A 21,350-nucleotide genomic window follows, 5' to 3' on the forward strand; every position below is an offset into this window, starting at 1 on the left:
TTAATAGTACGATATTTTATATGATGGGCAAAAAAATAAAATAAAAATGAATGAGATGCCAAACGCAAATTCGCTGATGGATTTCAGAAACGTGAAGCCGGATTGGTGGCCTTGCGGGATTCCTGGAATCTTCTGTGTCATAAAAGGGTTTTAAGCAGGGGTAGGTTCTACTTACCTTTACTACTGGTTCGCACTGCGGCCGCGCGCGCATGCGCAGATACTTCCTGATGACCTCGGGGTTGGTGGGCGGAGTCTTCCGCTGGTTTTACTACCGGTTCTATCGAATCGGTCCGAACTGGGGGCAACTTACCACTGGTTTTAAGCCTCACTGATATTTTTCGGAGATGTACCGGAAAATGAACGGGTGGTCTTTCCATGTTGCAAGGACAGATAGTCCTCGACTTACGACAGCTTATTTAGTCACCAAAGTTACAACGGCACTGAAAAAAGTGAACCGGGCTAAACCGGGAGGAACCCACCACTAGCCAGTTGCCAAACACCCAAATTTCTCCGAGTATAAGAGGCACTCTTTCCCCACCCCCCCAAAAAAGGGTGAAAATTTGGATGTGTCTTATACACTGAATGTAGCCACGCCCACCTACTGGCCCCCACCCTCTGGGTTCTGCCTCCCAGCAATTTGACTCCTTGCAGCAAACAGCCCAGCTTCAGCACAGCCTGATTAGCACAAGCAGCTGATTGTCAGTTGGATCGGCCTCCCAACCATCAGCTGTGTCAGGCTGCAGGGATTGCCATTGCCTATTGCCACCTCCATGCACCCCATTTTTGGCCTTTGCTGTTTGCTGCAAGGAGGCAAATTTGCTGGGAGGCAGAGGCAGATTTTTTTTCTTGTGCTAATCAGGATGTGCTGAAACTGAAACAGGCTGTTTGCTGTTTGCTGCAAGGAGGCAAATTGCTGGGAGTTAGAGGCAGAGGCAGATTTTTTTTTCTTGCTTTCCTCCCCAAAAAAGGTAGGTGCGTCTTATACTCCAAAGAATACAGTAATTCCTGGAACACGGCTACCATCATAAGTACAACGGTAACTCCCTTGTTACAGCACCATTGTAACTTCATACAGCTGCTCAATGAATAGTCACAAGTCAAGGACTATGCATACAGGCTCTATCTTTAACCATAGCTGCCTTATTTTTCAGGAATCAAACCAGTTTGCAATGACAGATGCGCCTTCTGATTTCAGGTAGCTACGCCATGGGGGAACTGGTACGAAATCTGCCTAGCCGGCAACAGCGATCTTCAAAAAACCTTGAAGAGGACACAATAGTTGCCGTCCTGAACACCATCCACGAAATCATTACCGACAGTTCTGAAAATGCCAGGTCCCTGATCCAGACGCAAGGCATTCAGAAGCTGGTTGCCATCAGCAAATCCAGGTTAGCATCTGCAAAAAAATATTTCCAATAGCATACAAAAATATCAAGGCATAAGAAGATGGCTTTTAATTACATCATCTACTCTGGAACTTCCTAGTCTCAGGTGCTTGATGTTGTGTTGACTTCAGCTCCTAGCAAGAGCTATCTGGCTAGGGGATTCTGGGAGTTGAAGTCCATACCTAAGGAAGTGACGTCCGATTTTCTTCCCAATAGTGATAAGTACAATGATAGTTTAATGTCTCTCTTTATAGTGACGTAGTGGCTCCGTGGCTTAATGATGACTGAGATGGTCTCAGCTCTGGCGGTTCGAGCCCAGGCACTATGTGGCAAGGTGGGCTCCTGTCCCTTTTCCCAGCCGCTGTCCACCTAGCAGTTCGAAAGCAAGTTCTATGCAAGTAGATAGATAGGTACCACTTCGCTGGGGAAACATGTTTGGTGCTCTGTGCAGGCAGTCAGATTCCTAACAGCTCTGAACCTTCCTGGTTGTGGTGCCCATTTGCAAGGCAGCACCAAGAAGGGAGGGAGCTTGGTGATGCCGCAGGAAGAGCCGCTAGTCTTTCTCTCTGGTGCTGTGCCAGCTTGCACTCTTGTGGGGCACCTTGGGAAGCGTGCAAGTGTGTCCCACAACAGGGCTGGACCCTTGGCAAGCCAAACTACTACTCTACAATAACATTGTGGTCTCCTGGCTACTGTAACAATGCCATATGATGATAATGATGAACATAATAATAATAATAATAATAATAATAATAATAATAATAATAATAACAACAACAACAACAACAACAACAACAACAACAACAACAACACCTAGGCAAGCACTTAAAAACAATTGGCGCTGGATATGAAATCCAGCATGGTCATCTCGTTTGCTGTGTATACTGTCATAATAATAATCATCTCTCTCTCTGAAGTGACATTGTGATTCTCTTTCTCTCTATAATCTTTCCCGTCTGGTCATCACACCTACCCTACATTTCCAAAAAAACACCCCACAGCATCTTCTGAAGACACATTTGTTATTGCCAATCTGGAAAATGTGAAAGTCTCTTGATTTGCAATTGACAAATGTTTATTAGTTTATCAATAAGTATAAAATGCAAAGAAAATGAAAATAATGGGAAAGTAAGGGGGGAAAGGGAAGAGGAAAAAGTGTAGGGGAAATGGAAAAAAATTGACTTCCAACTCTTTTTAGTGTAATACAATCTATCTATCTATCTATCTATCTATCTATCTATCTATCTATCTATCTATCTATCTAATCTATCCATCCATCCATCCATCCATCCATCCATCCATCCATCCATCCATCCATCTATCTATCTATGATCTACATCTATCAACAATCAATCAATCATCCCATGTCTGTCTGTCTATCTGTCTGTCTCTCTCTCTCTCTCTCTCTATCTATCTATCTATCATCTATCTATCTATCTATCTATCTATCTATCTATCTATCTATCTATCATCTATATCGTCTATCTATCTATCATATCTATCTATCAACTATCAATCAATCTATCATCCTATATATCTGTCTGTTTATCTATATCATCTACCTATCAACTATCTTTCAATCTATCATCTATCTCTATCTATCTATCTATCTATCTATCTATCTATCTATCTATCTATCTATCTATTTAGAATAAGGTTCTATATTCTGTAAAATAGCGTAATAGAATAAGGTTCTATGTATCTTCATACAACCTCAACCTTTTACTTTTGCATAATAGTACATATATATAAGCCATTTCCATAACAACAAACCTACCTGATCAACAAAACCCAAAATCAAAGTTTCAATTTCCCCCCCCCCCACCTCAAGCACAAAGCCCAGCACCGGTTTCCAAGTAGAAAAGGATTTGGTTCCATTCTTTTCTTGAGTTAAAGGAGTCAATTTAGCCATCTTTGCTAACTCAGCTTTCGAAGCCGAAAGTTTCTGATTGAATTGTAAGATGTCCTGAAACAAGAAACCCCAAATCTCACCCGTCTTTTGCATCTCCAGAAGCGAGGGCCCCTCCCCTCGTTTTTCAAGACAAGCATTTGAAACAGATGCCATCACCACGCATCTTTAAATCTGCCATAAGCTGGAGTGGACACTGAGGCAAAATCAATCCGATGAAACTCATCAGTCAATGCCGGGACAAAAATCCCCTGGCTGTCCGTTTCAGCGTTGAGCATGCAAGCATAAAAGCTTCATCATTTAAGCAAATCCAGACATTTATTGGCAAAAAGAGAAGATGCTTGTCCTTTGCGAATATTCAGAGATACGGAAAAGCAGGGAGGAAGATTGTTAATAAAATAAAGGGGGCTGTTGGGCAGACGTTGGCAGGAAGTGGAGGAGAATCTGGGGGAAAAAATCTTTACTTGGATCCCAACAGCTCTATTGTATTATTTACTAATTTGAAAGATTAATGTGGCGGCCCAATTCATAGCAATGACTCAAGGAAACCATTAGAGAAAGAGGAGAGTATGTATCTGTGTCTTTGTGTTTTAGCCTGATGCAAAGACTGTCTTTCTATGGCAGTGAAGACGAAGCTATGACACGCGTGTCACAGGCGGCAAAACACGATGTTCAGGGTGACACACCCACTAATCATCAACGTCAAACAACAACTGTTGTCAAAAGCACACTGCTCTCACATGGAGGCTGGGGAGGGGACCACACAAGAATGGGGTGTGCTCCTGCACAGCCTGCGGATACCCCTCCCAGAAGTCGCTCAAGGGGGCCATGCCCTTGTGCTTTTCAGAGGGGCCTTTGAAAATCAGAAGTCGAGAAGGGATGCGGTGGCTCAGTGGCTAAGATGCTGATCTTGTCGATCGAAAGGTCGGCAGTTCAGCGGTTCGAACCCCTAGCGCCACATAATGGGGTGAGCTCCCATGACTTGTCCCAGCTTCTGCCAACCTGGCAGTTTGAAAGCACATCAAAAATGCAAGTAGAAAAATAGGGACCTCCTTTGGTGGGAAGGTAACAACGTTCCGTGCACCTTTGGCATTGAGTCATGCCGGCCATATGACCACGGAGACGTCTTCGGACAGCGCTGACTCTTCGGCTTTGAAACGGAGATGAGCACCGCCCCCTAGAGTCGGGAACGACTAGCACATATGTGCGAAGGGAAACTTTACCTTAATTGTGCCATCGAGTGCCACTGTTCGGGGTGACCTAGATAGGGGAGGGAGACAGAGAATTATTTCTCTTTGGTTTGGGGGTCAGGGTGACACATCAGCAAAGTCAAGTTAGACATTTTCTGAATTGTTGACACGCTGAGACCAAAAGCTCTCCATCAGTGTTCTAGGACATAATCCATAATCCTGTAATTGGCCCAGATAAATCACACGTTCATACAGACTCTGGATGCTCCTTATCTGATCAATTTTTCAGCATCTTAATTCCTACGTTGACCAAGTAGATGCTTCTCAGAAGCGTGCCAACCATGTTGTGAGGGCAGTCCTTCCCTGATCTTTTCACACCATCAGAGCATAGTAAGAATGATAAAGGGGCATATTAATAGCTCAGGGTTGAAATGAAGGGTCCTTGGTACTTCCTGAGCTTGGTGATTTTCTGGCAGACGTTTCAAACTAGATAACATTATCAAACTGGCACTCATGTTACCTAGTTTGGCTAATGAAACATTTGCAAGGAAACAACTCAGCTCAGAGAGAACCAAGGACCCCCTAATCCTAACTACATTCATTATGGGATAAATAAGACCATGGGGAAACTCCCCAATTTTGTGGCTGGTTTGATGTTTGTAGAAGACAAACTCAGCATTCAGTTGAAGGTAAAAGGTAAAGGTTCCCCTCACACATATGTGCTAGTCGTTCCCGACTCTAGGGGGCAGTGCTCATCTCCATTTCAAAGCTGAAGAGCCAGCACTGTCCGAAGACGTCTCCATGGTCATGTGGCCGTCATGACTCAACGCCAAAGGTGCACGGAACGCTGTTCCCTTCCCACCAAAGGTGGTCCCTATTTTTCTACTTGCATTTTTTACGTGCTTTCGAACTGCTAGGTTGGCAGAAGCTGGGACAAGTCGCAGGAGCTACCCCGTTACGTGGCACTAGGGATTCGAACCGCCGAACTGCCGACTTCAGTCTTAGCCACTGAGCCACCATGTCCCTTTTATTCTTTTATTCTTTATTCTTTTATTATTCAGTTGAAAGCACCATGGGAATCAGGACCTTAGACAGCTCCAAGAGAATGGGTTCCTGGTGGTTTTTGTTGTCCTAAGTGAGGACAATAGAAAGGAGTTGTCTTCTAAGATCTGTGGTCAGCTTTAGTTCATCTGATAGTTATCTAGCCTTGCTTTGTCAATCTCAAATTTGTTGGGTCTACTCTAAGCTTAACCAGGGTTTATAGAGTAAATCAGGACAGACTTCCCTTGGAGCAGCGACCCCCAATCTTTTGGAATCAAGGACCGGTTCTGTCCGGTCTCTGATCCAACACTCACAAGAGACATTTTTCTGTGGACCAGAGGGGTATGTGGTTTTGCATGCCGCCTGTCAGGGTTCCAGGTAACACCCCCAACGAAAGAAGACTCCGAGGCTTGAAGTTCCTCAAAGTTCCATTGTATTAGAGATGTCATATTGGCACATCTGGGAAAACCCGAATCTGAAAGCTTCCAGGTTTTCCCCACCCAAAGGAAAGTTCAAGTCCCTGCCCCAACACCCACATGTCCATCACATGGTCCAATCAGGCACCATCCAATACTGGAGATACTTCCCCATCACCTCATTGCAGCTGCAGGGCACCTCGGCCTTGACTCTCTGAGAAAAGAATGTTATTTTGACTACAGATCACCCATACTCCATACAATCCCCCCTCCCATTTTCCCACGGTAGAAAATGTGGCAGGCCTGAAGGCCTAACTGTAAAAGATGGCTTCCAGGTCTGACACCACCTGCATCCTGCAGATGGGGCTTCGTTTGTTTGCATGGCTTGGTTTCTGGCATGCTGTGGCCCGGTGCCAATCCATGGACTTGGGGAGGGAATTGGGGATCCCTGCCTTGGAGGCTCCCCTATAAGGCTCCCACCATCTCCTGCAATATCCAAGAGCAACTTCTTTGCAATAATTTTACAGATAACGTTAAGAGACCGGGCGACCGGTTCTTCTGCATTTGATGTTTGTTGGCTTTCTTTCTGTGTGTCTTGTGTATTTCCCTCTCCCGCCTCTTCAAAATCAGCCAGTCCTCCAGAGAAATGAAAGCGGCTTCTCACGTTCTTCAAATGACCTGGAGCTACAAAGAGTTAAGGAACGTTTTGCAGAAGGAAGGCTGGAATAAATCTCATTTTCAGGTAAGGAACCCCATGCAGTTTGTAACTGAGAACTGCTAATAAGAGCTGAGAACCAGTTTGGTCTGGTCTGGTGGTTAAGGCACTAAGCTAGAAAGCAGGAGACTGTGAGTTCAACTCCCGCCTTAGGCATAAAAGCTGGCTTGGTTGACTTTGGGCCAATCACCAGGTGATAGTGAGTTCTAGTTCCATCTTAGTTAAGCATGAAAGCTGGTTGGGTGACTTTGGGCCAATCACCAGTGATAGTGAGTTCTAGTTCCACCTTAGCCCTGAAACCCAGCTGGTTGACTTTGGGCCAATCACCAGGTGATAGTGAGTTCTAGTTCCACCTTAGTTAAGCATGAAAGCTGGCTGGGTGATTGTTGGGCCAATCACTCTCTCTCAACCCAACCCACCTCACAGGGTGGTGGTTATGGGGGAAAATAGTAGAAGGAAGGTGTGTTGGATATATTCACCCCCTTGAGTTATTTGTAAAAACAATAAAGGCAGGATATAATAAAAAAAACAAATACATAAAAAAGAATAGATAGGAATTTAGCTCACGTTGGCCCCTGAAACATAGTCATTCCTTCGCATAGGCAAATAAAGACAGAATGCTATTGTCAACTGGCAAAGCACTCCTGGCCTGCTCTCGAGTTGCCATAAGCAAGGAGGATGGGAAACCAATGAAACGGCATGGCAGCCAAAGACAGATGCACATTCCAGACTTATCTCTCTCAAGGCTGTATCCCAGGGTTACTCACAGCGGCCGGAGGGGAGTGATCTCTACAACCCGCGAAATTGCTCTGTTGGTGAATGCAACTGATGACACACCCTGGGGGGAAGGGGGGAAACAGGGTCATGATTGGGGCTGTAAATTACGTGGGGGTCAGAGTTGGCTTCACTTGGGAACGTGCCGACAGGAAGCTCCTAATCAATAACTGGATTTCTTTGGAAGCTTGGCTCGAGGCTCATGATTTAATTAGGGCATCCGTTGGAACCCTGACAGCTCTACTGCAAAATAATTTTACAAAAATAAATTCCCTGCATGAAGGAGATCCAGATCCATCAAGAATAAATCAAGACTAGATTAAAAAGTATATCTGCATTTATATTCTGTATTCTCAGGTGTAGGGAAAATATGATCATGTCATAGGGACACCAGGTATAAGTAGTCAAGCAGGGAAGAGGGTTGGGGAGGGTTTGGAAATGGCGTATTTCACAATCGTTTTTCAACATGGATTTTTGCTTTCTGCTTGTTCTTCGCACGCAAACCGCTGATAATCGCCTTTTTTTTTTTTTTTTTTTACGTTCTAGACTGCCTCAGCAACTACGAAGGGATCCAAAAGTACCTCCTGTAAATCCGGATATGATGATAGCACGTTGCCTCTGGTGGATAAAAGCCAAGGTCTGTCTGTGCTACTTTCCGACAGCTTAATTATGACTGGCTCCAAGTAGGATGAGATTTTACTTAACGTATTTTTCGGAGTACAAGATGCACTTTTTTCCCTCCTAAAAGAGGCTGAAAATTTGGGTACATCTTATACTCCGAATGTAACCCCACACATGCGGTGCCCAAAATGGCTACACAGAACAGCTGCTGCCTTCTCTTACCCCTTCCGTGCTTCGCCTGCTTTAGTCACTGGAGCTCCTTCCGAGGATCAGCTGTGCTTTTGAAGCTGTTTTTCAGCCCCCAACGCAAGTGAAGCGATCTTCCATGCTTTGCCTGCTTTTCTAATTGCTGCTCCCTCCGACAATCAGCTGTGCTTTAGAAGCTGTTTTTTAGCCCCAACACGAGTGAAGCGATCTTCTGTGCTTTGCCTGCTTTTCTAATTGCTGCTCCCTCCGACAATCAGCTGTGCTTTAGAAGCACATCCCCAACCATCCCCAACCTCAAAACCAGCGAGCGAACTAATGTGCTGGGGCTGGCCAGATGAATACCTAGTAGGTAGAATTCCTCCCCCCCCCATTTTCCTCCCTAAAAACTAAGGTGTGTCTTATACTCCGAAAAATACGGTATTTAATTGCGTTTTGATATCATCTTAGGGGCAATTGCGTTCTTTGTCCTGGACTTGGATCCCACACAAACTGAGTTCCATTTCTTCCTTTTTATAGATAACGAGAAGACCGGAAGCCGGGATATGATTCCAATGGATGAGCTTGGGCCAGGTAATGGTGGATAAAACCTACCCCAGTCGCTGTTGGTTGTCAGAGTTCCAAGTAACATACCCAGAGCAAACAAAACTCTGAGGCAGGCAGATTCCTCAAAGAATAGGTTTATTGGATATGTCATATTGGCACAGACTTGGTGAAAACCGACTCTGAACATTCCCGTGGTTTTCGCCTAATTAAAAGTAGAAGTTTTTCACTTTCTTAAAATGATCAGTCACATGGTCCAATCAGGATACAGTCCAGTTGCTAGGTGACTCCAGTCCCCTCCTTCCAAGCACCTGCAGGAATGTCCTTGGTTCCCAAGAGAAAGTATTTTGCTTTGACTACAATACCCCAACTATCTCTATTCTCCCCCTCCCTATCCTTCAGCTCCAGTGTGTCAGCACTGAAGTCTCAAAATGACCTCAGTCAGGCCAGCTTCAGGGTTGACATTGGTACTGTAATCAAGCCTGTCACTCATTCTGGACTTTCACGTATTCTCCAGAAGTTTACTCAGCAGAATAGCTGTCATCCATCCCCAATGTAAGTCTTTTCAATGGTAGTGACAGTAGTAGAACCTTGCCAATCTGACTATGCTTAACTATGCCTTCACCCCCTTATACTCATGTGAACTAAGGAGAGTGTCTATCTGAGTTTCTTGTGCATGCCTTTTTGTTTGGAGCATAAGATAGATAGATAGATAGATAGATAGATAGATAGATAGATAGATAGAGAGAGAGAGAGAGAGAGAGAGAGAGATAGAGTGAGTGAGTGAGTGAGTGAGTGAGTGAGCTAGATAGCTAGGGCAGGTAGGTAGGTAGGTAGGTAGGTAGAGCTAGGTAGGTAGGTAGGTAGGTAGGTAGGTAGATAGATAGACAGAGATAGATAGATAGATAGATAGATAGATAGATAGATAGATAGATAGATAGATAGACAGACAGACAGACAGACAGACAGACAGACAGACAGACAGACAGACAGGTTAGGTAGATAGATATAGATGATAGACAGACAGACAGACAGACAGACAGACAGACAGAGTAGGTGGGTAAGATAGATAGATAAGACAGACAGACAGACAGACAGACAGGGTAGATAGGTAGATATAGATGATAGATAGATAGATAGATAGATAGATAGATAGATAGATAGATAGATAGATAGATGTAGATGTAGATGTAGATGTAGATGTAGATGTAGATGTAGATGTAGATGTATACCGTGTTTCCCTGAAAATAAGACCCTGTCTTATATTTTTTTTTAACCCCAAAGTAAGCACTTGGGCTTATTTTCGGGGAGGTCTTATTATTTTGGGGCGCGTGGAGCAAGATGGGGCTCCTCTTGCCATCCTCCCTGATTTCCAGCTCTGCATTTAAATATTTTCCGGCAGGGCTTATTTTCGGGGGGAGACTTATTTTAGTGCATAAAGCCCGATTGGGCTCATTATCAGGGGGTGTCTTATTTTCGGGGTTGTGCCGAGGGCAAAGCCTTGATACTCGAAGAGGTTTTGTGATGGTGGTGAAATTGGAGGAGAAGGTGATCAGCCAACATTTAGATTGTTGTGGTTAGTTGCGAAGTCATGTCCGACTCATCACAACCCCATGGACAACGTTCCTCCAGGCTCTTCTCCAGGGAGTCCTTCCTTCTCATTAGGTGGCCAAAGTATTTGAGTTTCATCTTCAGGATCTGGCCTTCTAAAGAGCAGTCAGTCAGAGTTGATCTCTTCTAGAACTGACTGGTTTGATCGCCTTACAGTCCAAGGGGACTCAACAGGAGTCTCCTCCAGCACCAGAGTTCAAAGGCCTCCATTCTTTGGAGCTCAGCCTTCCTTATGGTCCAACTTTCACAACATTTAGATAAGAGGCAGCTTAGCCCACAGGAGACATGGGGCATGGCAAAAATCTCAAAAGGGATCTTCCCTGTAAAAGTGAGGGTGGAGATATATATTTTCAGACTTGCAAGATTCTGCTACTGTAAACTTACAGTAAATGTATATAGTACATCTAGTCCTCAACTTACAACAGTTCACTTAGAAACCATTCAAAGTTAAAACAGCACTGAAAAAAAGTGATTTATGACCGTTTTACTCACTTATGACCGTTGTGGCATCCCCGTGGTTTGATGTGATCAAAATTCGGACACTTGGCAAACTGGTTCGTATTTATGACAGTCACAATGTCCCATGGTCATTGAGTTGGCTTCTGACAAGCCAAGTCAACGGGGAAGCCAGTTGATGGTTAACGACCGTGCTACTAATTTAACAACTGCTGCGATTCACTTAGCAACTCTTGGCAAGAAAGGTCATAACTGTTTTGGCACACCAACAGCCAGTGGAGCTGGCAGCAGATTCGGACAGTGAGGAAGTTGGGGAGGAACATGGACCAGTCCTGGAGCCTGGGGAAGGCTCTGATGAGGGCTCTGCGTCAGAGGCAGAGAGGGGGTTAAGGCCATCCGACAGTTATCAGCTGCCTTCGGAGTCGGATATCAGTGAGGCAGACAAACATCTGGAGCCTGTTCCCAGTGTGCGCATGCACAGAGTTGCCAGACGAAGGGAATAGCTAAAGGACAAGGGTCAACTTGGGAGTAAGGCCACAGGTGGATGATGAATGGCCCCTCCCAGAGGGAATAAAAGAGGAGCGAAAGGGGAGTGGAGTTTGCAGGAGACAATTAGTTCATTCCTGTATTCTTGCTAAGTATTGCAGGAGTCTGAAAGATATCGCCCTGGCCCCTCTCCAAGCCTGATCAAGGTCGGTAATTGTGAACTATCTTGAAAGACTGTGGGAGAGGAAAAACTTTGCTGGAGAGGAATTCACTGTAAATTAAATAAAAGGGGTTTTTCGGGACGAGGACTCGGCTTCGTGCTGCTGAGGGAAGCCTAGGTCAGAACAAGTAAAATGGGGCAAACTCACTCAACAAACAAAACTGACTTCACAAGCAACATAAAATTTTGGGCTCAATTGTGGTTGTAACTGGAGCGTAACTCGTGATTGATGCTTCATGTCTGGGCTACCTCTTAAAGTCTGACAGGTATTGGCCAAGTTGTAAAGGGGAACTCATTTCTGGCCTGGCAACTGCTCTCTTTCCAACCAGCTTCTGTTCTTCACAGATGGCTACTCCACCATCGATCACCGGGACAAGGAGCGGAAATACAAAACCAACGACAACATGGGAGACGCATCGGAGAAAGAACCCCTAAAGGTAAGCAGCTCCCCTGTTCTGATCCAGCTCCCCAAACATGACAAACCCTCTGAAGTTAAATCAATGATTCCTTCATTAGGAGCGCCAGAAGTCCTGGCAAAAAGTTTCTCTCTCAAATCAGGCTAACAAGTCTGTCCGGCAGGGAGATGAATAGTTGTCTGCCACACCTATTCATCTCCACCCCCTGCCTTTTATCCCCAGAGCTAGGGTGGGACTTTGCTAGCAGCGGTGGTTCTTCAGTCCCAAGGACCGGCCCATAGATTTCCACTCCTCTCCTCTCCTCTGCCTTCTGCTCATCTGCATGTCAGGCACTGGACCCAGCTGTTCCTCCTCTTCCTCATCAGCCACCTCCAGACCTGGGGGCTGTTGACTCTCCATCTGAGGGCTGATGCACAGCCTGTCTCTCTCTCTCAGAGAGCTCTATTCCCTCTTCGCCCTCAGAGCTCTCAGGTTGCCTTGATGCTGATCCTGACTCCCACCCCTCCTCCTCATCTGATTCGACTGCTGGAGGGGCCGGCGGCCAACAGGCCACAACCAGCTCCCTTTGGAGCCCGTTTCCTTGCAAAGCTGCCTTTGGTCTGCCCTGCATTTGCAGGAGGGAGCAAGGCAGAGCGTGTGTCCGCTTCCAAGCGACTGTCGCTATGAGTTGCAATGACATTGGAGCGGAAGACGTTTCCTAGTGCTCCTCACAGCCCACTTCTGACAATCGTAGGGTTGCAAGGAAGGCGTTGTCCCTTGTAAGGCAGGCGCAATCTCTTTTTTAAAAAATACATATTCTTAGTTTGTTCAAAACGAAGTTAAAATACAAAGGACAAAACTCAAAAAAAGAATCCAAGAAGACGAAAAAGAAAAAACGCACAAAACAATCAAAGCATTAAAAAATCAAAAAAAAATATCAAAAAAAAAACCACACACACATTAAAGGTAAAGATAAAAATTCCCCTCGCACATATGTGCTAGTCGTTCCTGATTCTAGGGGGCGGTGCTCATCTCCGTTTCAAAGCTGAAGAACCAGCACTGTCCGAAGACGTCTCCGTGGTCATGTGGCCGGCATGACTCAATGCCAAAGGCGCACGGAACGCTGTTACCTTCCCGCCAAAGGTGGTCCCTATTTTTCTACTTGCATTTTTTTTACGTGCTTTCAAACTGCTAGGTTGGCAGAAGCTGGGACAAGTCACGGGAGCTCACCCCGTTACGCGGCACCAGGGATTCGAACCACCGAACTGCTGACCTTTCGGTCGACAAACTCAGCATCTTAGTCACTGAGCCACTACATCCCTTGACACATTATATACATTATACACATATTATTCCCTCTAGCACAGGGGTGTCAAAGTCAAGGCATGTGGGGCCGGATCCGGCCTGTGGGTGGTTAAATCTGGCCCGCAGGACCGCCCTGGAAACAGTGAAGGACCAGTCTGCGGTGCCTCTGCCAGCAAAAACGGAGCTCGGGAGGCCCGCAGGCATCCCTTCTGAGCTCTGCTTTCACTGGCAGAGGGTTGCAGGAGGCTGTTGCAGCCAAAAATGGAGCTCAGGAGCCTGTTTTCGCTGGCCGAGTGCTGTGGCCACCACAGGCGCCCCCGAAACGAGTGACATTGAGCTGGCCACACCCACCCTGGCCACACACCCCGCCCCCAGGTCAAACACAATCCTGATGCGGCCCTCAATTAAATCGTGTTTGACACCCCTGTTCTAGCAGAATACTAATTAATATACTACTACAATATTAGTTCCCGCCCATTGCAAAGCAAGCAGTCTGTCTAATTTTCTAAACGACTACATCTGTTTGCAACTTGCGGGCCTGTCTTCCACATGTTGTATTAAGGACCAAGCAGTGAACCAGACGAACAATAACAGGGGGAGCAGAACAAAATTAAAAGTTTCGAAACTCCCTCTTCACAAGCTGTTTGTTCTGACCTAGGCTTCCCCCAGCAGCACAAAGCTTGAGTCCTCGTCCCGATAAACCCCTTTTATTTAATTGACAGTGAATTCCTCTCCAGCAAAGTCTTTCCTCTCCCACAGTCTTTCACGATAGCTCACAATTACCGACCTTGATCAGGCTTGGCGAGCGGCCAAGCCGATATCTTTCAGACGCCGCAATACTTGGCAAGGATGCAGGAATGAACTAATTGTCTCCTGCAAACTCCACTCCCCTTTCGCTCCTCTTTTATTCCCTCTGGGAGGGGCCATTCATCATCCACTTGTGGCCTTACTCCTGAGTCGACCCTTGTTCTTTAGCTGTTCCCTTCATCTGGCAACTCTGCTTATGCGCACACTGGGAACAGGCTCCAGCTGTTCGTCTGCCTCACTGATGTCTGACTTCGAAGGCAACTGATAACTGTCAGATGGCCCTGGTCCCCTCTCTGCCTCCGATGCAGAGCCCTCATCAGAGCCTTCCCCAGACTCCAGGACTGGCCCATGTTACTCCTCAACCTCCTCACTGTCTCAATCTGCCTGATCTGCTGGCTGCTGGCAGGCCACAATACTGTTATTATAATCCACTCCTAGAAAAGTTGACCATCTATCCCCGAATCCACCCAAAAGTTATAAACAGATCCTCCTGGGACAAACATCGGGTGTAAACTCTTTGTGTTGAACTTGATGTATGCAACCTTCCTCAGGGCCGACAACCACATTTGTCCTTGAACTAGGGGTCCTTGTAAACGTTCCTTTTGTCCGGTGTCCACCAGGCAGGAAATATTGGTGAGGTTTTGGTGCCATATTTCACTTTCTGGTCAAGCTTGCTACAGCTGTTGTCGTAACACAAACAAAAAACACACACACTACCCACTTCTTCTGATGCATGCATACACGGGAGTTTAACGTTGTTAATTGTCCAGCAGTTATTCATGAGTACAGATAGACCTCGACTTATGACACAGTCAACCTTCAGACGCTCAGCAACTGACTTATATTCCTGGCGGTCACAGCGTCCCTGGGGGGGGGTGGCGTGTCCCGTGATCCCCTTTTTGTGACCATTCCGACAAGCCAGATTCACTTAACAGCCTGTGTGACTAACTTAACTCCCTGCAGGGATCCACTTAACAACCGCGAGACCAAGAGAAGGTCGTAAAGTGAGGCGAAACTCACTCTGGACAAGGTTTCTCGCTTAGCGAGAAGAGAAAATTTGGGGCTCCCTTGCGGTTGTCAGTCGAGGACTACCTACATCCCGCGGCTCGCGGAGCCATAGTTTTGAGTGTCAACTCCACGCCTGCTTACTCTGGTCTTGCTCGGCCTTCCCAATCACGGCGGACGTTTGCCGTGGGCTGTCCTGAGATCCTCTGTTTCTCTTTCTCCGTGATTCCCTGTCTCGGCACTAATGCTTCCTTGCAGACCTTTGGAATGGATGGGTTTGTTTTTCGCCGGTCCGTTTGATCGTTTTAATCCTGTTGTGTTTTGCCTTTTGTTTTTTTAATGCCTCGCCCCGTGCTCGCTGCAGAATGACACAAATAGGAAAACGCTTACCAGGAGCAACAGGCCTTCGGTGACTCTGGTGGACACACGAGATACTAAGCCCCAACCTGTTGACTCCTGGGTCTAACATTGTGCATGCATGGTAGGTTCGGTTTTTTTTTCACAATCGTTGGCAATGGTGATTAACTTGTCTCCGTTTCTGCATGACACCCCCCCTCCCCCCTGCATTGTGGCTTGTTCTCTCTCTCTCTCTCTCTCTCTCTCTCTCTCTCTCCGTTGATCTGGCACCCTTCTGAGATAGAGGCAGGTGTAAAGAAGGCAGCTGAGAGACCTTGGTGGCCCAGGGGTTAGAATGCAGTATTGCAAACTAACTCTGCCCACTGTCAGCAGTTCGATCCTGACTGGCTCAAGGTCGACTCAGCCTTCCATCCTTCCGAGGTTGGTAAAATGAGGACCCTGATTGTTGGGGGGGCAAGAGGCTGACTCTGTAAACCACTTAGAGAGGGCTGTAAAACACTGTGAAGCAATATATAAGTCTAAGTGCTATTGCTATTGTTCTTCCGTTTCCCCTTCCTTCCTTCCTTCCTTCCTTCCTTTCTTCCTTCCTTCCTTCCTTCGACCCATCGATCCATCCATCCATCCATCCATCCATCCATCCATGGTGCACAATGGTTAGAATGCAGTATTGCAGGCTGACTCTGCCCACAGCCAGGAGTTCGATCTTGACCGGCTAAACCGGAAGATGGTCTTCCTGCCGCACGCTTGCGCACCGGCGGCTGCTCTTCCAGTTTCTGGCACTCCCACATGTGTGAAGACCAGCTGGCTCATGTGCCGGAACCGGGAAGAGTAATGAGCGATAACTTGCGTGCCCGGAGAGATAGCTCTGTGTGCCACTTCCGGCACGCGTGCCATAGGTTTGCCATCATGGCCCTATATGTTGGTTTTGCATGGAGAGGGCCTAGTATTCTCTCTTCTGTTGGCTGCAAAACCTACCATATTTTTCAGACTATAAGACACACCTTTTTCCCCCCAAAAAAGAGAGTGAAAATATGGGTGCGTCTTATACTCCGAATGTAGCCCTCCCAGCTTCTCAAACGGAGGTTTCAGAGGCTGAAAAAAAGCATCAGAAACAGAGCTTCAGAAAAGAAGCCTCCAAACAGAGCTTCAGAAAAGAAGCCCCCAAACAGAGCCTCAGAAAAAGCCTCCAAACAGAGCTTCAGAAAAAAAAGCCTCCAAACAGAGCTTCAGAAAAGAGCCCCCCAAACAGAGTTTCAGAGGCTTTTTTTCTGAAGCTCTGTTTTGGAGGCTTTCAGAAGCAGGAAAAAAAGCAAGAAAAAGCAAGGCACAGAGCTCACAATCAAGGAACCTATTGCTAAAATTCAGCTGATTGGGGGTATTCCGGGAGGCTGATCCACCCACCAATCAGCTTTTTTCTTATTTTCCTCCCCAAAAACTAAGGTGCGTCTTATACTCGGAAAAATACGGTTACCTCACCATCTCTGTTCTTGAAATTAACCTTCCTTGATTCTTCTTTCTGCAGGGCTAAAAATCCAGCTGCTTGTTTTACGATTCTTGTTGTCATTGTTTCCCCTCAACTCAAAGAAGACTCGACAAACAAACACACACACACAGAGACACAACACACACAGAGACAAAAACACACGGACACAAAAGGTTTGCATTTTACCCATCACTGCCATTCTGACTGCAGAATCGGTGAAAGCAGCCAAAGCTGAAAACTTTTGAAGGTTGAGCAGAACATCCATCCGCTAGCCTCTGGAGGGCTCGCTCGACCAAACCTCACCCTTTCCCATCCAGGAAAAGAAAAAAGAAGAAGAAGAAGGCAAAACAGAAAATGCATCTCTGTCTCTCTCTCTCCACCATCCGGTAGGAGGAATCACAATTCCCGAAAGAGAAACGGCAAGTTCAGGCCAGCCGGATTTCGTTCTTCGTGGAACTCTTCAGCGTAGAAGGTGTCAAGTTGGGAGGTGAAGGTCTAGAGAAGAGGAAAGGGGAGGTGGGGACAAAAAAGAAAAGAAAAGAACCAAAAAGGTGTTCTGAATGAAAAACCCCAGGATATTTGATATGATAAGTATAGTTATTTTTTAAAAAGGCACTTTTTTCTCTCTCCCTCCCTCCCTCCTTTCTTTCTTTCTTTCTTTCTTTCCCACCTCTTCTTTCCTTTCTTCATTTCTTCCTTCCTTCTCTTCCTCCCCTTCCTTCACTCTCCTCTTCTTTCCTTCCTTCTCTCTGTCCCTCCCCTCCGTTCCTTTCTTCATTGCTTCCTTCCTTCTCTCCTTCACCTCCCTTTCTTTCTTTCCTTCCTTCCTTAACTCCTTTCCTTTCTTTTTGCTTCCTTCCTTCTCTCCCTCACCTCCCACTTCCTTTCTTTCCTTCCTTCTCTCCCTTCCCTCCTTTCCTTTCTTTATTCCTTCCTTCCTTCTCTCTCTCACCTCCCACTTTCTTTCTTTCCTTCCTTCCTTCTCTCCCCTCCTTTCCTTTCTTTATTGCTTCCTTCCTTCTCTCCCTCACCTCCCTCTTTCTTTCTTTCCTTCCTTCCTTCTCTCCCTTCCCTTCCCTCCTTTTCTTTCTTTATTGCTTCCTTCCTTCTCTCCCTCACCTTCCTCTTTTTTTTCTTTCTTTCCTTCCTTCTCTCCCTTCCTTCCTTTCCTTCCTTATCTCCCTTCCTTCCTTTCCTTCCTTCCTTCCTTCCTTCCTTCCTTCCTTCCTTCCTTCCTTCCTTCCTTTTTCTTTCCTTCCTGTGAATTTTTAAAACAGAAAACCGAGATCAAGGGCGATGGGTTTTTCTTTTCTTTTCAAACCTTCTCCCTTTTTTGGGGGGGTGTGCCATTGTTAAAGTTTTCCTTTTGATCCTCAGTTGTGGGGGGTGGGGGGATGGGGAAACACAGAGGTTGTGCTGAGTTGGAGAGGTTTGGATGAAAAGAGAGATCCGAAGACCAAACGAACATGGGTCTGTCAGGCTTGAGGGGAGGGGGCTAAAAGGACGCAAGCCAACATTGACGTGAGCTCCAATCTGCTATTCACGTTAAGACCATCCCACGGTGCTTCTCTGTTATTATTCTTGGTGTACCATCCATCTCCCTTTCTGACTTTTCTGCCCTGATTTTGGACACGGGAACCGATGTGCAAATGGCGAAAAAGAAACTAAGAGAAATCTCAAACTCGGCGTCGCTGATTTCTCCCGGTGGACGATGGCTTTCTTAATTCCCAATCGGTTCTAATGTCCAATTAGATCTCCGCTGATCTAATTTTCCCCCCATCTTGAACCACAACATCCGTTAACCTTATACCATCTACCACGGACAGCGCTTTTGATTTCAAAAAAAGAACTTTTTTTTAGCGTCAGGTCGAAGCTAACACCATCCATTCTTTCTGTCGTTTTCATCCGAAACCGCTCCCTTCCGTCTCCCATGTTTTATTTTCACTAAGCTTTTAACAAAGATATATATATATATATATATATATATACATACACATATATATATTGACTTGCTGTTGATTGGGTTTTTTAAAAAAAAAACAAAAGAAAATAAAAACAAAAAGGCAAAAATATCCACCTATGGATATAATAAAGGTTTAGGTCTTAAGTCATCCCAGAGACCTGATAGTAACTTCCATCGAACTAAAAGAGTAGGAGCACTAATAGTCTGTAATTAGGGTTGTATACTCAAGAAAACCGACATTCGTGGCTGAACGCTGGCCTCCGGTTTCATTGCCATCCGGGATTCAATCGAGGCATACAATCATCATCTGTTCCCGTACGTGCAGTGTATAGAGGTAGTCCTTGACTTACGACCCCTCAACCGAGCCCCAAAATTGCTAAGCCAAGTGAAGTTTGCCCCATTTTACAAAACCTTTCTGCCACCGTCGTTAAGCGAATCACCGCAGATCTGGAGCGAATCTGGCTTCCCCATTGATTTCGCTTGTCAGGAGCTCCCTGTGACCGGGATATGACTGAGTTATGACTGAGACTGTCATAACTATGAGCCAGTCGCCAACAATCCAAATTTTGATCACATGACCATGGAGATTCTGGCAACGGTCGTAAGTGTGAAAAACAAGTCAAGAATCATTGTCATTTCAAACGGTCACAAAACGAATACTTGTAAATCAAGGACTACTTGTAGTCGTCTTTTGAGTTTTAACCATGTTAATTTCTCGGGGGGAGGGGGGTGTTTAAGTCTGTGATTAGAAAAGAAAAGCTGGATTTTCATTTTTATTATTTTTTGGGATTCCGTTGGTTTGTCTCTTTTCATGGTTGCTAAAAAAATGATTGGGTTGCCCTATTTACCGAAACGGTGTGGTTTTTGGAAAGCACATTTCTCGTTCATTTCTGTTCTTCTTGTTGTTGGTTTTCAATCCAGCCAGTTTTCATTTGAGAGATTTTTTTTTTCAGTGCCTGCTGTGTCCTTTGTAATTTAAACATGAAAAAAAAAAGGGGGTCGGGGTGGGTGGGTGGGTTGGGACAGCGGGAGGGAGAATAAAACACAACAGAAATTTCCTGTATTCATTAAGCATCTCAAATTTTTGTAAAAAAATAAATTAAAAAAAATTAAAATCCATTTTTAAAAAAGTGAGGGGAGGGAAAGACAATATTAACAAAAAGGGGGTAGGCGAGCGGGTGGGCGGGCAGAAAGCCTCAAAAGCTTTGTATCTTCTGGAATATAAAAGAAAAAATAAAATAAAATTTGACATGAATGACATATATAAATAAATATCTATATCTCTATATATTGTTGTGCAGAAAAAAAAACTAGGTTGCCAAACTTAAAAATAACCTTTGTAGCAAAGAAAAGCATTTTTTTTTTGTTGTTTTTGGTTTTTGTCCTTCGATTCAGGGAAATCGGCCGGTGCTGTTTTAGCAATCTGAATGATAACAGAGACAATATTTTACCGCTGGGACTTCTTCCCCTTCGACGTCTCGATTCCAAGTTGCTTTTTCAATAATTGTAAAAAAAAAAAAAAAAAAAAAGTTACGATCCTTCGCAGCGTCGTCCAGCCTTTTCCGTACGGATCGATTTTGATTCGAAACTCCTTCAAATGGTGCTTTTATTTCCCTTTCATATTTCTACTCTTGATAGCCGGAAAACACCTTTCTTAACGGAAGCTGTACATTTTTATACCATCTTTAAAACTCAGATATACGTCTTTTCTTTCTTTCTTCTTCTTTCTTTTTCGTATACGAAAATCGGGAGGGGTTCAGTTTTTCTTTGCTTTGTTTCTTATAAAATATTAAAAAAAAGGGGGAGGAATGTTATCTGCATGCTTTTTTTTTTTTTTTTTAGCAAAATTGAGTGCGCTCACTTTTAGACTGAATGGAAGGAAGGGGGCAGGAGTCAGCAATCTGTAGCTCTGGAGCCGCATGTGGCTCTTTCTTCCCTCTGCTGCGGCTCCCTGTCACTGGTTGGCTCCACAATTGATAGGGCTTTCGGTTAGGGCAGGTAGAGGAAAAAGGATGCTGCTCTAGGAGGAGACTCCATGGTGGGGGAACTGGGCTTCCGGTCAGCAGAGGAAATATGGCGCCGCACTAGGAGGAGTCTCTATGGTGGGGGAACTGGACTTCCAGTCAGCTCCAGAATTGAATGCGGAGCTTTCGTTAGGACCTTTGTGGCTCTTTGAGTGTTTAAGGTTGCCGACCCCTGCTCTAGGGTTAGGGCTTAAAAATCCTCGACTTAACGACCGCAATTGAGCCCCAGATTTCCATTGCTGGAGCAAGTGAATCTGCTTGTTTCATTAAGTGAATCTGGCTTCCCCGCAGTGACCCAGGACACTGCATCCGTCGTAAATATGAGTCAGTTGTCAAGTCTCGATTGCATGAACATGGGGAAGGGGGCGGAAGTAGTCATCAGTCACTTTTTCCCAATGCCATTATAAGTTTGAACAGTCACTAAATGAAGTTAAGTCAAG

General features: G+C 45.4%; 1 protein-coding gene across 4 annotated transcripts in view; it reads left to right on the forward strand.

The window, feature by feature from the left end:
* ARVCF (ARVCF delta catenin family member) overlaps positions 1–17,255 on the forward strand; it is a 190,190-nt gene extending 172,935 nt beyond the window's left edge. For 3 of the 4 annotated variants that reach the window (XM_070951414.1, XM_070951415.1, XM_070951418.1), the window contains 7 exons: positions 1,196–1,388; positions 6,572–6,683; positions 7,977–8,067; positions 8,775–8,828; positions 11,917–12,008; positions 15,448–15,564; positions 16,963–17,255. In XM_070951414.1, the coding sequence (XP_070807515.1) occupies positions 1,196–1,388; positions 6,572–6,683; positions 7,977–8,067; positions 8,775–8,828; positions 11,917–12,008; positions 15,448–15,549 (644 nt within the window). In that variant the 3' untranslated portion in view covers positions 15,550–15,564; positions 16,963–17,255. The remainder of the gene's footprint in view (positions 1–1,195; positions 1,389–6,571; positions 6,684–7,976; positions 8,068–8,774; positions 8,829–11,916; positions 12,009–15,447; positions 15,565–16,962) is intronic. The other variant, XM_070951416.1, reaches the window with a different exon arrangement.
* The last annotated feature ends 4,095 nt before the right edge of the window (positions 17,256–21,350 follow it).

Source organism: Pituophis catenifer, unplaced genomic scaffold (assembly GCF_029215685.1).
Source record: "Pituophis catenifer annectens isolate HBS135680 unplaced genomic scaffold, rPitCat1.0.hap2 SCAF_10, whole genome shotgun sequence".
Lineage (NCBI taxonomy): Eukaryota > Metazoa > Chordata > Lepidosauria > Squamata > Colubridae > Pituophis > Pituophis catenifer.